This window comes from Nelumbo lutea, chromosome 1 (genome assembly GCF_056320005.1).
Source record: "Nelumbo lutea isolate HS-2025 chromosome 1, American lotus-T2T, whole genome shotgun sequence".
In the NCBI taxonomy this organism is placed as follows: domain Eukaryota; kingdom Viridiplantae; phylum Streptophyta; class Magnoliopsida; order Proteales; family Nelumbonaceae; genus Nelumbo; species Nelumbo lutea.
In genome coordinates, this window is record NC_142684.1 from 189,226,898 (window position 1) to 189,243,615 (window position 16,718).

Here is a 16,718-nt window from a genome sequence, read left to right on the forward strand (position 1 = left end):
CTTAAAGAGATCAGCTCCTAATCCCATTAGGAGTTTCCTAATTCAAATCTTTATTTGAATCTGGATTCTCTTTAAGAGATAAGGATAAGCCCTTATCTTATCTGTAAATTAGATCAACCCTCCTAATCTAATTAGGAATTTCCAAATCCAAATCTGTATTTGTATCTAGACTCTTTGAGTGGATAAGGATAATCCCTTATCCTATCTACTGATTCAAATCCCAGATCCGCCCCTCTTTAATTAATCTAATTAAACCAGTTCGAATTGGGCTTTAGGCCCATTAAGTCCATGTGCTCACTATCCTTCCAAACTGTGGTTTAGTTGGGTTTTTTTGTATGGTGTGGGACCCAAACATTGATCTACACATCAGCCACATGAGTCCAGCCTAACCTCTGTTATAAGGCCTGGCCGAATTCACTATAATGGACAGTGAACCCTTGAGTCCATCATCATGGGCTCTTAATGGGCCCAACACTTACACTAAGTGGTCCCTGGGCCAAGGCACCTTATAAAAACCCAGGGACTGTGGACAGATGCAAGATTAGCCCATCAGGTATTACCCTCAATGGTCTTACACTTAACCTCTCAGCCCATAATGATCAAACACTGCATCCCAGGAATTAAAACCTTTTGCAAACAATTTGAAACCATAATATATATATCCGTATATAAATATATTTCGCAAAAACAAATTTCAACGATTGAAATCAATTGCCGATAGTTTTGGTTTTCATCAGAGAGAGTGCATCCCCTGATCATTACCTTTGTCCGACAAAGGGGTTGATCTTGTCACTATGATCACCCACTCAGATGAATTCTTGGACTATCCCAACATACCCAAGTTTTGACCCCCTCTAAGGATCTCACTGATTGGCATATCAAAGACAGCTCAATCCGACACCTAGTGCAGTATCATAATCGAGTCTAGGGGCCAGGTGTAACATTCTAATTTTGCCCATCAATCTCCAAGGTCCAGGGCAATACTGGAATTCTGGTCCGGTTCAGGGTTTCAAGTAAACGTACACTACATGTACCTCGGTTCTCACCCTGACAGCTGAGACAAATCACCCCAACCAACTTGGCGGCACATCAGTGTCAGCCTTGGCAGGATAAATCTCCCCAGACTTACCCAACGGCTGTGAACATTCTAAACTAACACGAGTTTCATATGTGTCCAGTCTAAGGGTATTACATAGAAACACACCACAATAACATGAATCAAATATGTACTTTATTCATTTACAATAAATGTCATAATATTGGAGCTAAGGGCATACATTGTCTAATAGCTCCCACTTGCACTTAGGTCCAATTTGGTATAAGCTAGAGTCACATACTTTTCACGTGTTTCTCAAACACTTTCTCTGTCAGTGGATTAGTTAATGGGCCTGCTACATTTTCCGCAGATGCTACCTTCTAAATCAGGACGTCCCCTCTTCCAACTATCTCCCGTAGTACATGGTACTTCCTCTCGATGTGCTTCGACTTCGAGTGGGCTCTTGCCTCCTTAGCCTGAGCAATAGCTCCATTATTGTTACACAACAATGAAATGGGTGATGTGCTGGATGGAACTATTCCCAATTCATGAATGACCTTCTTCATCCATATGGCTTCTTTGGCAGCCTCACTTGCGGCAATGTATTCGGCTTCGGTTATGGAATCTGTCGTGGATCCCTGTTTGTTGCTTTTCAAGCAAACAACACACGATCCTATCGTGAAAACATATCTAGATGTAGATTTTCTATCATCTGGATCTGACTGGAAGTCGGCATCAGTATACCCTTGGATCCGTAGTGAGCTACCATCGAATACCAGACAAAACACTTTTGTCATTCGAAGGTACTTAAGTATATTTTTCACAATAGTCCAATGCTCCTGCCCTGGGTTGGCCTGGAATCTGCTTACCACACTCATTGCCTGAGCGATATCAGGACAAGTGCATAGCATGGCATACATGATGCTCCCTACGGCTGAGGCATAGGGAACGTCCTTCATGCCCTCAATCTCCTCGGGAGTCTTGGGAGACATCCCCTTGGAGAGAGTGACTCCGTGATTGAAAGGAACATTTCCTTTCTTGGAGTTCTCCATGTTGTATCTCTTGACTATTTTGTCGATGTAAGCAGATTGGGATAATCCAATTATCATCTTTGATCTATCTCTATAGAGTCGAAAACTCAGTATATAGGAGGCTTCTCCAAGATCTTTCATGGAGAATTGCTATGAAAGCCATACTTTTACTATAGTCAACATTCCTACATCATTCCCAATGAGCAGAATGTCATCTACATACAGAACCAAGAACATAACCTTATCCCCACTGGATTTCCTGTAAACACAGGGTTCATCCGGATTCTGCTGAAAGTCAAACCTTTTGACAGTAGAGTCAAACCGGATGTTCCAACTCCTAGAAGCTTGCTTAAGACCATATATGGATCTATTTAATTTACATACCATGTATTCCTGACCCATAACTATGAAACCTTGCGGTTGCTGCATATAGATATCTTCAGTAAGATCTCCATTCGAGAACATAGTTTTGACATCCATTTGTCAAATCTTGTAGTCATGGTATGTTGCTACAACTAGCAGATCCTAATGGATTTAAGCATGGCCATCGGTGAAAAGGTTTCCTCATAATTGATGCCCTCTTTCTGAGTGTACTCTTTCGCCACCAGACAAGCCTTATAAGTCTCAACCTTACCATTGGGGCCCTTCTTCCTCTTATAGATCCATTTGCAACCAATTGCTTTTACCCCGGGGGGCGGATCCACCAGAGTCCAGACTTCATTGGTCTTCATTGAGTCCATCTCAACTCTCATGGCATCTACCCACTTCAAGTAATCTATGTCCAGCATAGCTTTCGTATAAGTCACGGGATCCTCCTCACATGTCATAACTTCCACTAGGTAACATTCCTAGTCATAGCCAAAACGGACTGGAGGCCTATAAACCCGGGTAGATCTTCTAAGTTGGTCACTACCTGGAACTTGTGGGACACCTCCCACTACTCCTGAGCTCTCCTCATCAAGAACAACTTCCTGATGATGATTGTTTAGGATGTAATCATCCTCCAAGCAATGGGTATTTCAGCTACAGAACACCTTCTGTTCACCTGGGTCACAGAATAGGTAACCGACAGAGCCTTTGGGGTAGCCTACGAATAGGCAATGACTGGTCTTGGATTCCAATTTGTCCGCACTCGTTCTTTTAACTTGCGCTAGACAACCCCAAATCTTCAAGTGTCTCACACTTGGTTTCTTTCCAGCCCAAAGCTCATAGGGAGTTTTTGAAACTTATTTGGTTGGAACCCGGTTCAGCACGTATATCGTAGTCTCCAATGCATAACCCCAAAAGGATGTGGGTAACTCTGAGTGTACGAGAAGTGATCAGACCATATCCAATAAGGTTCTATTCCTTCTCTTTGAAACACTGTTTAGCTGTGGTGTAGCAGGAGGAGCTAATTGTGATATTATCCCGTTGACCTTCAAGTATTCCCTGAATTCATCAGAGAGATACTTGCCACCTTGATCCGATCGAAGGGTCTTAATTTCTCTCCCTAACTGTTTCTCGACCTCTTGTCTGAACTCTCTGAACTTTTCAAATGATTCAGACCTGTGTCTCATTAGGTACACGTAACCATACCGAGAGTAGTCATCGGTGAATGTTATGAAATAAACGTGCTGATTACGTGTCATAACACTCAGGGGACCACATACATCAGTATGTATAAGGTCAAGCGTGCCTGTACATCTTTCAAGCTTACCGTTAAATGGTCGTTTCGTCATCTTACCCTGAAGGCAAGGTTTACAAGTGGGAACATCTTCTACAGTTAGAAAATCCAAAGGACCATCCTTTACCAACCTTGTGATATGATCTATTATGATATGGCCAAGTCGGTAATGCCACGGGCACGTAGGATTAACTGTATCACGGGTTCTTTTCTTGGGAATATCATCCGACCTAGTTTCGTCTATGTTAGTTTCCAGAGAAGGATGGAGAACATAGAGACCATTCTCAAGTTCTCCATATGCGGTGAATTTGTTATTTCTTTTAATAGTAATTGTATTACCAAAAAGAATAGAATATCCATCCGCACACAAATTTGAAACAGAAATCAAATTTCTTCTCAAATTCTGTACATAAAGACAATCTTTTAGTATTACAACTCCTTCTCTGAAAATTAACTCTACGGGTCTTATAGTCGTAGCTGCAACACTTGCAGAAGTCCCCAAGTAAAGAGTTACTTTTCTGTTACTCAGTCTTCTGCTTATCCTGAACCCCTGCAGTGAGTTACACGCATGAGCCGAAGCCCCGGAGTCAATACACCAGGAAGTAGAAGTTACCAACAAATTGGTTTCTATAGCACAGGATTCGAAATTACCTTGTTTCTTGGATTCTAGGTATTGAGGACAGTTCCTCTTCCAGTGGCCGGTCTACTTGTAGAAGTGACAAGCATCTGATGCGCTGTCCTTCTTCTGCTTCTTGGACTTGGTAGCCTTCTTCTGGGGCTTTCTCTTAGCCTTCCTCTTCTTCTTGCCCGATTTGCCAGCTTCAACAAGCATGGCTATGGGCTCATCCTTCTTAAGTAGTTCCTCGGCCCTCTACAACATATTGTTGAATTCCTGGATACTGACATTCAACTTGTTCATGTTATAGTTCATGATGAACTGATTGAAGGAAGGAGACAGAGAATTCAGGATGGCATCTACCTTCGTGACATGGTCAAGCCCGGATCCAAGAGCCTCAAGTTCATTGATATAACCCATTGTCCGAAGACAATGGCCATAAACCTGTTGGTTCTTGGACATTTACGCGGTCATGAACTGTTTCAGGACCTTCTGACGAGTAGAACGATTCTGCTCCTCATGCATCGTCCTTAAACTATCCAATATGTCCTTCGACAATTCGATCTGATTGAACTACCTCTGCATTGGATTATCAAGGGAGGCTATGATGTAGCAATGGACTAGGGAATTCTTTTCTTCCCATTCTTGGTAGTCCCTCCTTTGGGCCTTAGAAGCCCTATCACCCAAACACTTCGGGGCAGGATTCTTTGCTACTTTGTCCAATTTCTCAAAGGTTAAGACCAGCATAAGATTACGGTACCAGTCAGCATAGTTAGGTCCCTTAAATTTGTTGTCGTCCAATAGCTTAGCGAATTGTCAGTTTGCCATTTCTGATAAAAAGCAAATATTAGTCCACAACCTAATTTGATTCGCGTTATCTACATAGATATGGCTTTTAATCTATGTTCCATTTCCATTTATTCATCTCCAATGTTTCCTTTCTATCTCAGTGATGGAGGCAGCGACTTATGTCTCTGAAAATGTGGGAAATCACGTAGGGTGCATGGAGCCAACTGTTTCAGTTGCATAACCCCTCCACCTTTCTGTGAATAATTATATCCACTCATCATATGAGTTTTCCCTTTGGCCTCTATCAAACAAGGTTCATTGCCATTTTAGGTTAAACCTTTCTGTCCAGTGAGTGCTCACCCATCATATTCGTGAACGCCAAGGTGCCGTGAGAGAGTCTTCCATTTTAGGATAGGCCCCTCCCACATCGGTCTATGACGCCCCTATCATCTTATGAAATAGTCCAACAGATCCAGCAGCAAATGGATAGCCCAATTTTATGGTGCGTTTCCTCATTACTGAATGACCCATCTTCATGCTAATGATGAAAGGCCTTTAGAGAGTTCATCATATAAATCTCCCTATCACATGCACTCATATTTCAGGAGAGAACAAAGTTATTACGCCCTAGTTTAATTTAGGTCAAACCAAAGTGGCTCCTACTAACTTTCATAAGGCCAGATTTCGGTGGGCCCTAAATGGCTAGGGTTCCACATGGATTCTCTTCAGGGAGGTGTGGAGCCCACCACAAAGGGAGGATCATCCAATGATCTTTAGGGACACCATGGCAATGATGTGCTTTCAGCCATGGTGTACACAAGAGCCACTATCGTATCTGCATGGGCCAAGTACTTATGGCCCATGAACGTTGCACATCACACATCCAAACATCACATGCAATGATAAAATTGATCCAATCGATTAATATCTGTAAAGATCATCATTAAATCCCATAATGATCCATAATATTATTGATTAATATTATCTAGGTATATGGGTTGAATAGCAAAGAGTTGTTCGGCCCATATAGCTTTTCTGCAGTTAATGGGCTTAAGCAGTTTCAACACTTTAAAACTAGGCTATACAAGTGTGGGCCGAATTAGGTATTGCAATTAAATATCAATCTCTTGACCTAAGAATGGAAAATTAGGGCTGAGAACAACCCCCATCGAACCACATATTCGGTCCAACTAGTTTGGTCCAATTTGGTTCGAATGGGTCTAGGGTTTGATTTTTAATTCAAGAAATAATTCAAGAATTGATCTGAAAAATTAAATTTCTGATTAAGGACAATAAAAAATCAGAACTAGGGTTGTTTGTACATCTGCAACTTGCAAAACAGATGTTAGATCATAGTTTGCAGTTTCACAAACTGCAAATCGCAGATAGCGATTTCTCCATCTACGAAATCTCCTTCTCCTGTGCATCCAGTTTCGATCTTGAAATAAAATAAAATAGAAAAACCCTAATTTTCTATTAATATTACATCATATCAAATTCCTATACATTCAATCTAGAAATAAAAAAAAATTAATTACAAACCAAAAATTAATAAAACTACAAAATTGCAGATTTCCTGCGCCAATAAAGAATTCGATCTCCATCGTACGAACAACCCATAAATCAAGATAATTATAAAGAATAGTTCCAAATAAATATTAAATTTAAAAAGATTTAAATTCAGATCATTCGCCCTTAATCTGGGAACCGATTTCCTAGAAAAACAATTATCTGCGCAAATCGGGTAGAACGCCTTTTGCCCATTTGCGTAGGTTCAGATCTGATCTATTTCGGTTCAAGATTTGAACCATGGCTCTAATACCCCTGAAGGGATGAGAGACCCATCATATGGATGGCCGAACCTTGTAGGTAGGTTGGGCGAAATTTCCAAAATTTCTCTCTCTCCCATGTGGGAATCACATTCCCTATTTTAGAAAATCTACATTTTCAAGGATCAATCTTGAACCTAAACCGAACCAGACATGAAACCAAAAGGTGGAGAGGGGTGTATCTGATACGGAGTATCAATAACTCCTAATGAAGGTGTTCACACCCAAGGAAAGCTCCAAAGACTGCTTCCACTGAAAATGACACAGTGTATGGTGGAGCAAAATCAGCAAGTGGTTCTTCACAAGAACCGAATGCTTCAGCAAGAATTCGATAGAGGGTATGTGAGCACCACTTCATATCAGTTTTTCTCCAAAAACTGATATCAAGAACCCTTCTTGATCGCTCCTACAGTGGAGAACAAACTGGCAATGGCCGCAATAGAAGGAGGGCGCAAGAGCAGAAAATGGCACAGTCTTACTGTTGCTGTCTTTTCTTATTTCTATGATCTGAGATCTGATTGAGTTGTTTTTTTTTTTTTTGGAGGTTCACCCTCCTCCTCCTTTTATAACCTTAAAGAGATCAGCTCCTAATCCCATTAGGAGTTTCCTAATTCAAATCCTTATTTGAATTTGGACTCTCTTTAAGAAATAAGGATAAGCCCTTATCTTATCTATAGAGTAGATCAACCCTCCTAATCTTATTAGGAGTTTCCAAATCCAAATCTATATTTGGATCTGGACTCTCTGAGTGGATAAGGATTATCTCTTATCCTATTTGCTGATTAAAATCCCAGATCTGCCCCTCTTTAATTAATCTAATTAAATCAGTTCAATTGGGTTTTAGACCCATTAAGTCCATGTGCTCACTAACCTTCCAAATTGCTGCCTAGTTGGGTTTTCTTGTATGGTGTGGGACCCAAACATTGATCTACACATCAGCCACATGGCCGAATTCACTGTAATGGACAGTGAACCCCTAAGCACATCATCATGGGTTCTTAATGGGCCCAACACTTACACTAAGTGGTCCCTGGGCCAAGCCACCTTATAAAATCCCAGGGACTGTGGACAAATGCAAGGTTAGCCCATCAAGTATTACCCTCAATGGTCTTATACTTAACATCTCAGCCCATAATGATCAAACATTACCCGACAAGAGATGACTACTCCCTCGGTTGCAAGGAACAGTGTTGCACTCTCTACTCACATGGATCCTAGGAAAATAAAACATTTTGCAAACTATTTGTAACCATAATATATTTATTTATTTATTTATCCGTATATAAATATATTTTGCAAAAACAAATTTCAACGATTGAAATCAACTGTCGGCAGTTTTGGTTTCCATCCGAGAGAGTGCATCCCCTGATCATTACCTTTGTCTGACAAAGGGGCTGATCCTGTCACTATGATCACTTACTCAGTTGAATTCTCGGACTATTCCAACATACCCAAGTTTTGACCCCCTCTAAGGATCTCACTGATTGGCATATCAAAGACAGTCCAATCCGACACCTAGTGCAGTATCATAATCGAGTCTAGGGGTCAGGTATAACGTTCCAGTTTTGCTCATCAATCTCAAGGTCTAGGGCAATACTGGAATTCAGGTCCAGTTTAGGGTTTCAAGTAAACCTACATTACATGTACCTCGGGTCTCACCCTGGCAGCTAAGACTAGACCTGTTCATGGGCCGGGCTTTTACTCGTCATTAATAGAAATACACTAGGCCCGAGCCTAAGCCCAGCCCGACCAACGGGCCTATAACTTGGGCCCGAGCCCGAGCCTAAAGCCCGACCTAATAAAAAAAATTACAATTTTCCCTATTCAAATTACAATTAAAAATTCAGATGTTTTTTTTCCTATTTAAATGAACAATGGGCCTACAAGATGGTTTTTTTCCCTTTCTTTTACGTTTTAAAACATAGTTTTACATTCTTAAATCAAAAAATTTATTCAAATGGACATAATTACATAACCCATTTTAAGTCTAATTTTAGGTCGGGTCGGCCTATTTTGACAAAACCCGAGCCTGGCTCGAATTTATTACGGGCCGGGCTTTTTGGCCCGACCTTAAGCCCGGGGGCCTATAAACATGTTCAAGCCTGTCTGGGGGCCGGGCCGGGCCAGGCCGGCCCGTCGGGCCACTCGGCCCATGAACAGGTAGCTGAGACAAGCCACCCTAACCAACTTGGCGGCACATCAGTGTCAGCCTTGGAAGGATAAATCTCCCCAGACTTACCCAACGGCTGTAAACATTCTAAACTAACATGAGTCTCATATTTGTCCAGTTTAAGGGTATTACACAGAAACACACCACAATAGCATGAATCAAATATGTACTTTATTCATTTAAAATAAATGTCATAATGTACATCATTCTGATTGGAGCTTCTGATTGTAACTAAGGGCATACACTATCCAACAGGTATTTGTCCAATGTTTTAAAAACCAACCCAAACCAAAATCATTTTCGCCACCAGTTTCTAATTTAGTGATCTGACCACCTGATATGAACAAAGAACCCATTGCCATTGGAAAATTAAAATAATTAAAATAAAAAACAACTAAAAACCACTATCCATATTGAATAGGTTGATAGTTTGACCATTCGGGTCAATGGTTTGATGACCAAGTCAATTATTTTTGTCAAATGAACGGTTTAAGGGTGAAATGGAATTGATTTCCTAGATGGTTTTCAAGCCAAATGATCTGCTCGTTCGGGTCAATAACGGTTCAGAAACCATAATTTGTCCAGCCCACCTTGAGCCCAACAATAACCCCCAATAGATAATGTGTATGATATATTATTTTATATTATGTTTTATATTTTATATATAAATATTATAATATATGACACGTATAATACATAATATTGTATAATCCATGGTTTTTGAATCATCATCGACTCAGACGATTGGGTCGTTTTGCCCGGAAATCATTTAGACAACCAGTTTCCATTTCACCCCTAAACCATTCATTAGCCAAAAACCATTGACTTGGTCAGTGACCCATTGCCTCAGGCAGTCGAACCATCAACCTTTTGACCCGAACAATAGTTTTGGCCATTTTTTATTTTAATTATTTTTTTACTATTTTGTTTTTTTAATTGCAATGGGTCATCCATGCAGACCGGATAGTCGAACCACTGACCCAGAAGTTAGTGTCCAAATCATCTCTAATTTTGGGTCAATTTTTAAAACATTGCATTAATCATCTTCAATAAATATTATTAAAAATAAAAATTTAATGAAATTTAATACCAAATTACCAAATCATACATAGCAAAATAAATAAAGATTGTGATGGATTTATTCCGACTTAAACCAAAAAGAAATGGCATAAGACACTTTCTAACTCAATTTCTTACAACAAAGCCCGTGCGTTGCCTTGCACGGGTCCTGACCAGTAGTCCTATATATATATGGAAATATAAAGCACTAATAAGTAGTACAAAAATAAGAGAAGAAGAACACGAAGACAACGAACGACTGACGTATAGAGTTGGCAGTGGGCCAGAATAGATGTGATAAAGCAGCGTTTAAAGTTGGCCCCCCGGTTAGAGGGAAAGGTACATACATACATAAGTACAGGCTTAGGCTTCTCACCCTGGGATTGGTTGTCTATATGTAGGAGCTCCTACCGGTGCCCAAACTGGTCCAAATTTAAATCGCATTTTCTGGCATAGCTTTGGCAGATACACACCTGTACATGTATTTGTTATCAGGACAATAATTAATTAATTTATTAATTTAACAAGGTCAATGTGAAATAAATAAATAACTACCTTAACATCAATTAACAAAGCGTTAGAAAAATATTTGTATTCAAATTTGATACGAGTATTTCATTTAACATGAAGGAAAAATCCAAAATAGTTACGTTGTAGAAAAATATTTACATTTTAACTTATACAATAGATATATATATATATATATAAAATATTAAATTTAGCGTGTGTTTTTTTTTTTTGTTTCTATTTAACAAGAATCCTATGTTTATTTTTCAGATTTATGTGAAGATTAGGAAATGTTTATTTTCCCAAGTAAGTGATACCCATCTCCTAAGTGAATAAATAACTTTCCCACATAAGGAGTAAGTTGCTTATACTTGAATGGGACAAAAATATATTTTGCAATAATGGATTTTTATGATTAAAATGGTCATTACCTTATTTTCCTAGAAATAAATGAATATAGGTAAATGTACTTACCCAGATAACTGCATTTACCTGGGTAAATAAATTATTGAAAAATGAACGGGACCTTATTAGTATATGACTTTAAATTTGCATCTAATCTATGCAAGTTCTAATAACCAAATTTAAGATAACAGGATCAATCAGGCATTAGAATTTTTGAATCCATTGATAACCCTAATTATCAATGAAACTAGGATTATATTTTTTTTTCACAGGAAAAAATCAGGGCAAGCTAGCTGTAATGGACCGTACCTTGTGCAGCTGCAAGATTGAAGTAGAGATCAACAATATTTGGGCAGAACTGAAAACATTTGGGAGAGCAAAGCTTATGAAGGAAGTTGGGTTCCAAGAGCGAGTCGGAGGAGATGCCAACTGATTTCCTCTTGAGTCCACACGACTCAATACAGTCATCTATTTCCACCCAGCTAGCCGTGTTTTCCACAAGCACATCCGATGACTTGCATCCAAGCTTGATGCCGTCGGCACCTGCCTCGTATTTCTCCAGCACGCATCGGAAACCGGCAGACGATACTGAGAATGCACAGTATTCATTCGGCAAGTTCTCGCATGTAATTCCACCTGCAGTCTCACATACACAATTTCCATATGCACATACATGTGAAATGATATTTAAAAAATAAAATAAAAAGAAAATGTTTTGAAAATCAAGCTGCAATTGGAGAATAAAACTTTGTATTTAATTTATATTATTTTGTATGTATTTACACTATTAGAATACATATTTGCATTTGTAATCTTACCAAACTGAGCGTAAAGAATAAATAGAAAACCAAATAATCAAAGGAAAAACGAATGCGATTACCAAATGCAAGTGGAAATGGGAGGAGGAGAGCGAGCAGCAGCGTGAAAGCAACAAAGGTAGTCGTGCTGTAGAAGGAATCCATATATATTTGAATGGTTTTGGTTGTGCTTCTGCAACAGTGAACAGTGAGTCTATATATATATATAGCACGTCTTAGCAATTGACATATATGCAAGCTTTTATTTATAAGAGATGGAGGCCTAGGTTGAGGTGTGCATGTACATACGACATTGCTTTTCGCTTTTTGTTTGGACTTAATTTCACAGTCATAGAGATCATCAATTTGTTATTTTAAGCAAGTCAATTTGTTTGCAAAATAAATTAATTGGGGATTTAATATAATTTGGTTGACACTCACAAGTAGTTTAGATCCATGCATATGGTGATGGTCTTGTACATGTATATAGAGCATTGGATTGTTCTCATCTCAACTTGGTCAAAAATCATAAAGGCAACAATAGATGTTTGTTTCTTAACGATATATTTTGGTTTTGGTACATCACAAGACACAAGTTGCGTTTAATTAATAATCACGAAATTAGAAAGTCGTCGCCATCATCTTAAATTCTTAACTGAAGTGAAATTATATTTATATATATACACAATGAGAGAGAGAGAAAGAGATGTAGAGAGAGGTTAATAATTAATTAAGAGGGTAATCAAAAGTCCACCGCTCCGGTAAGTACTAAGTTGATCGTAATTAATGGGAACGTGAACTGGGATCGAATTGGTTAATATTAATTAGCGGAAGAGCGAGAATTAAGGATCTCCATGTTGTAATTTAGTCCACCCTCTCTTTTAATCTACTTTACACTTTTTTTGGGGCAAAACTTTTGTAAAAGTAAAAGGAAGTTTGAAATAATAAGATATGATGACTTTGGCATGCATGAGCATGGCTTCCCCAATCTAATCAGCCGGCCTAAGAAGCAATCTCTCACAAAGGATTTCTTGGTGCTTTCTAAAGCAAAGCAATCTTATTTCTTGTAAGGATATAATAGCAATGAAACGAGATCAAATCAGCCCCTCACAAGATTGCCACCCACAACATCCCATAGAATAATTCTGCCTGTATTGAAAAATCTTCCGATGATGACATCATACTTCTGGCATAGAATATTTTCGTCCTGTATTGAGAAATCTTCCCATGATAACATCATATTTCTGGTATTATCATCGGGAAATGTTCACAATATACCACAAGAATATGTTGTGGGACATTGTGGGGGGCTGATTTGAATTCCATTGAAATGACATTATGGCATCTCATCATTTTTCTTCTTTCTTTTTATATTAAAACCAAAACAAACACACACACAAGAAATAATCAACGTGACTGGATGTTACACCAACAAAATAAAAAGACTACAGATCCATAAGATGGGAAATTTTCTATCTAAGACTTAATTTCATGACTTGAACCCTTTAGGCCCTAACCCTATGAACATATTTGATGTAAAGACAAAATTTTACTCCAATCCTTCATGAACATAACATACCGGCTAAGCTAGTTAAAGCTTTCGGTTAGACCTATAAGCAGTATTTGAAAATTTGAATTTGAATCCAAGATTCAATTTAATCGAATCGAATTCGAATATTATTTTTTATCAAATCGAATTCAAATATACATTGCTCTGATCCGATAAATATCCAAACTGGTTATATATATTATAATATAAAAGTTAAAAAAAATGAAAAATAATATTAGTTCAAAAATCTCAAAATCGAACATTACATTCGAACTCTAGTTTAACCTCTTAAAACCCTAAAGTAAAACCCTAACCCTTCGTAACTCCCTTCGCCGTCTCTAGACGCCGCTCAAGCAACCACCATCGATCCATCACTAGTCATCGCCCCTCATTGTTCAAGCAACAACCAGCCTTTCATCAGAGTTTAGACGCCATCACCGCTCATCTCATCTTTCCTCTTACCTCTATCTCTCTTCTCTCAGTCTGTGACTTGCCGCCCAAGCAACCACCATCACCGACGGCAGCATCAGTGATAGTGGTCGAGCACCGATCGTCGGCCATAGCTCAAGCTCAAAGCTCAAGATCAACACCATTTCTTTCATCCAATCGCCGGTACTCAAGCTCAAGCAACCCTTAGGCCTCAACCGTCCAGCATCATCGGCCTTGTGTTGCAACCCACGGCTGCCATTGGGAACCCATCGCATTTGCACTGTCGAGAACCCACGCTTCCGCCTTCCCCTGCCTCTTTTCTCAAGTTACAGTGTTATAGTTACAATTCGAAAAGCCAATCGGTCAAATTTGATTCGAATCAAATATTTGATTTAATAATCAAATTCGAATTTGAGTTGATATATTTGATACCCGTTGGATATCGAATCGAATTCGAATATCATTATTTATAATCGGTTTCGAATTCAAATATAGCCTTATTCGATTCAAATTCGATCCGTTTACAGGTCGTCATACTCAATATAGGGCTGCAAAAAGATTAATTGGGGTTCAATTCAAATAGGTTATATCCAAATCCAAGTCAATAAGAATCTAGGAGATTTGAATTCAATTTGATATTGATGAATATGTAAAATACAAATCCAAATTTGAATCATTTATATATTTGGATTTTCCATTCTAGTTCTATTTGACTTCGAACTTAATAAATGTTGGGTTTGTGTTTTATTTTTCAATCATTAGATTAGATTATGTTGTAATCTGATGATATATAGGTGTGATCCCCTCTTTTAGGTTAAAGTTAATTTTGCATATAAAAGGTTACTCTCTTTTGTATGTGGTAAATAATCAGAGAGTTCTTTTGGTGAAAAGTTGAGAGAAGAATGGTGTTTTTAATGTAAAGGTGGTTTTCTTTTTTTTTTTTTTTTGTAAGAATTTTTTTTTTTTAATTTGAAAGAGGAAAGAGAGAATAGGTGTTCAAAGGGTCAAAGGTTAGTTTGGATTGAAAATTATAAGGTACCATGTATTGTTTCTCATTCATTTTTATAGTGAAAAAAATGGTTTCTGGATGTAAGAAATACATCCAAGCCACACAAATCTTTTATATTCTTAGCAGTACCTTTTTTTTGTTTGTTTAGATTTCATTTGTTTTATTACCATTAGATTCTCTTACTTTCTATTTCATTTTAAATACTTTGTGGTTTCATCTCATGAATGATTGTTTGTGAGCCCAACAATAAATATGTATAAAATTAGTATAAATCTATAAAATTAAATATAAAACATATATTGTAAATAAAAATAGATTTATCTTAATCATAAATCCCATTTAATCATATATGAGCTGAAATTAAAATAGTTGGTAAAGGTTTGGAACGCATTTTGTTGATAGAAAATCTCAACTGGAGGATTAGACTCCAACAACTAATGACATCAAAACCATAAACGGCTAGAGAATGAGCAACACCGTTACTTGAACAACACCACAAAGGAAAAGTACAAATTTAAACTATCACAGACGAACAAAATATTCTTTAAGTAAAAAAAAGATAACATCCTTCTTAAGTAAAAAAGATAACATCCTTGGGCCAGTCAAAATACTTCCTAGAAAGCCCATTGATTTAACTGCAAGCAATTTAATTCTAAAATGATATTGTTTAAGTTTGTAATTTCTAGACTTTGGAAGTTACATTCTTTCTAAAGCCCCAAATGCTTCCACCTGAAGAGTAGAAAACCCCATGGCCTCCTTTTACCATAATAGTACGTACACATAAGATTTAAAGTATCGAAAATGCTATGCGTATTGAAAGGACAAATTTAAGAAACGTATCGGGATACGCCTTGAATACATATGGATATGGACGAAAAATTAAAATACGCATGAAAATACATGAAAATGTTATAAATACTCTAATAAATCATAAATAAACATCAATATCACTAAATATAAAACTTAAATGAGCTATTTATACATAAAAATCATGTATTTTAATGGAATTTTATAAAAAAAAACATATTATAATCAACGAATAGGAACAAAAACATACTATTTAATAAAATACTTAACTCGGTTCCAATATTCCAAATTCCAACTTCAAGTTTTAAATCTATTATAATTTACAAATTCAACATTTGAATCCCATTATGATGTTTAAAAGTTAAAACTTTACATGAAGTCATGAATCACATAAAAGTTCAATTATTATATAAATTATCCAATTTTAAGTGTTAATGTGTTAGTAAGTTAATTTTCAATTGTTATTATGAATTTTTTAAATATTTTTTCAATTATTATCTAATACAAATATCCAATTAAGCAAATAATAACTGTTTTCATATTTTTGAGGCCACAATTATATTCACATTCAAATTATAGATTACAATGTGAAATATATCAATGCCTTTTATTTTGTATTTTTTAAATATTACTAAAAATCATTTTAATTGTTTTAAACATTTTTCCAAGTGTTATCTAATCCATTTAAGCAATTAAAAATCATTGAATCAAATAGCAATATAAAATTTGTAATTATTGAATCAAACATTTTTTTGTATTTTTAAATAATTATTTATTTTTACTCAAATAATTAATTTGCATGTTTTATTCTAAAAATTAAACAAATATTTTTTTGAATGGCTTCATGGATATCTATTATTTTTATTCTAAAATTAATAATTATTTTTCATGTTTTATTCTAAAACTAAATAATTATTTATTTTTATTCAAATAATTATTTTTCATGTTTTATTCTAAAAATTAAATTATAATTATAAAAAAAAATTAAATATGTAACAGAAAATTTGAATGAATTTATGGAC

General features: G+C 36.9%; 1 protein-coding gene across 1 annotated transcript; it reads right to left on the reverse strand.

Moving 5' to 3' along the window:
• Positions 1 to 10,269: 10,269 nt before the first annotated feature.
• LOC148879956 (uncharacterized) lies at positions 10,270 to 12,109 on the reverse strand. Its single transcript, XM_088941251.1, has 3 exons — positions 11,986 to 12,109; positions 11,415 to 11,741; positions 10,270 to 10,666 (listed from the first exon to the last, which is right to left on the reverse strand). The coding sequence occupies exons 1-3, from the start codon at positions 12,065 to 12,067 to the stop codon at positions 10,566 to 10,568; spliced, it is 510 nt and encodes a 169-aa protein (XP_088797377.1). The 5' UTR covers positions 12,068 to 12,109; the 3' UTR covers positions 10,270 to 10,565.
• Positions 12,110 to 16,718: the final 4,609 nt, after the last annotated feature.